The sequence below is a fragment of the Oryzias melastigma genome, linkage group LG18, assembly GCF_002922805.2.
Source record: "Oryzias melastigma strain HK-1 linkage group LG18, ASM292280v2, whole genome shotgun sequence".
Lineage (NCBI taxonomy): Eukaryota > Metazoa > Chordata > Actinopteri > Beloniformes > Adrianichthyidae > Oryzias > Oryzias melastigma.
Genome location: NC_050529.1, coordinates 218,069 through 219,269, shown reverse-complemented (window position 1 = coordinate 219,269; position 1,201 = coordinate 218,069). Strand labels below are relative to the sequence as shown.

The following is a 1,201-nucleotide window of genomic DNA, read 5'->3' as shown; positions in this document are numbered from 1 at the left end:
GGGGGTTCAGGTGTGTTACTGTGGGGTGCAGGTGTTACTGTGGGGTGTACCTGAGTCCAGCAGGGCCTGCTTGGACTGTGAGTAGGAGGCCAGCTGGGCGGCGTTCACCACCACTGCTCGAGCCATGGTGGGGATGCAGCCCTGAAACACAGAGGAGCATGAGGAGGAGCATGAGGAGGAGCATGAGGAGGAGGAGGAGCTTAGAGGCTTTCAGACGGCGATGAAGGCTCACCCTCCACAGCGTGGTGACCCCCTCCTCCCGGGTGATGCGGGTCAGAGCGTTGAACACGTTGGTGTAGCCCCGCCTCTGGTCGGCCGGCAGGCTGCGGGGACAGGAGTTAGTCTGCAGCGCATGCTACCCTGTGTGTCGCTACCCGATCTGTAACATCTACCTGATCCGTGAAAATGCGTCAACCTTTCCTAAAGCGGTCATCAATAATAACCTGGAATGTTCACAATGATGAGAACGTTTACATGTTTACAATAAACAAAAGAAAAATGAAATGGTACGGATCAGGACAGCACGACCCATACTGAGCATGTGCGAAGTCAGACTGGATCTACCTGATCCATACTGAGCATGTGCGAAGTCAGACTGGATCTACCTGATCCATACTGAGCATGTGCGAAGTCAGACTGGATCTACTTGATCCATACTGAGAATGTGCAAAGTCCGACTGGATCTACCTGATCTGTACTGAGCATGTGCACTACAGTTTTTTTAAATGTATTAACGAGTTCTGGGAGTTCTTTCATATCTCTTGACTGTATCGATGTTTGCCACTAGAGGAAGTGACGAAAGCTTTTGCTCACACGGGGACCAATCAAGTTCTGGTAAAGATCGGGTGGCGACAGCATCAACCAATCAGAGAGCGCCTCTCACCGCCCGTCCGCCGTCATCCGGATCAGAGCCACCTCTGCTGGAGTGCCCACAAACGCCCCGACGGCGCCAGCCGTCATACCAATCAGTGCCTGCAGGGGGAGCACAGCTGCTCATTACCTGGAGCTCTCAGGGGTGGAGTTGACAGGGGGAGGAGCTTAAAGGGGAGGAGCTTACAGAGGATGAGTTTACAGGGGGAGGAGCTTAAAGAAGAGAGCTCAGAGGGGGGGAGTTTACAGGGGAGGAGCTTACATAGGGAGGAGTTTAGAGGGGAGGAGCTTACAGAGGAGGAGTTTAGAGGGGGAGGAGCTTACAGAGGAT

General features: G+C 53.7%; 1 protein-coding gene across 5 annotated transcripts in view; it reads right to left on the bottom strand.

Moving 5' to 3' along the window:
* The window catches only part of slc25a11 (solute carrier family 25 member 11), a 7,736-nt gene that overhangs the window by 3,072 nt on the left and 3,463 nt on the right, over window positions 1-1,201 (bottom strand). For 2 of the 5 annotated variants that reach the window (XR_002918399.2, XM_024264669.2), the window contains exon 5: window positions 233-323. Coding sequence is in view for 4 of the 5 variants with exons in the window: in XM_024264669.2 (XP_024120437.1) it covers window positions 233-323 (91 nt within the window). In the remaining variant the exon portion in view is untranslated. Of the gene's footprint in view, window positions 1-50; window positions 142-232; window positions 324-883; window positions 973-1,201 lie in introns of all 5 variants that reach the window. The other 3 variants (XM_024264672.2, XM_024264671.2, XM_024264670.2) reach the window with 3 other exon arrangements.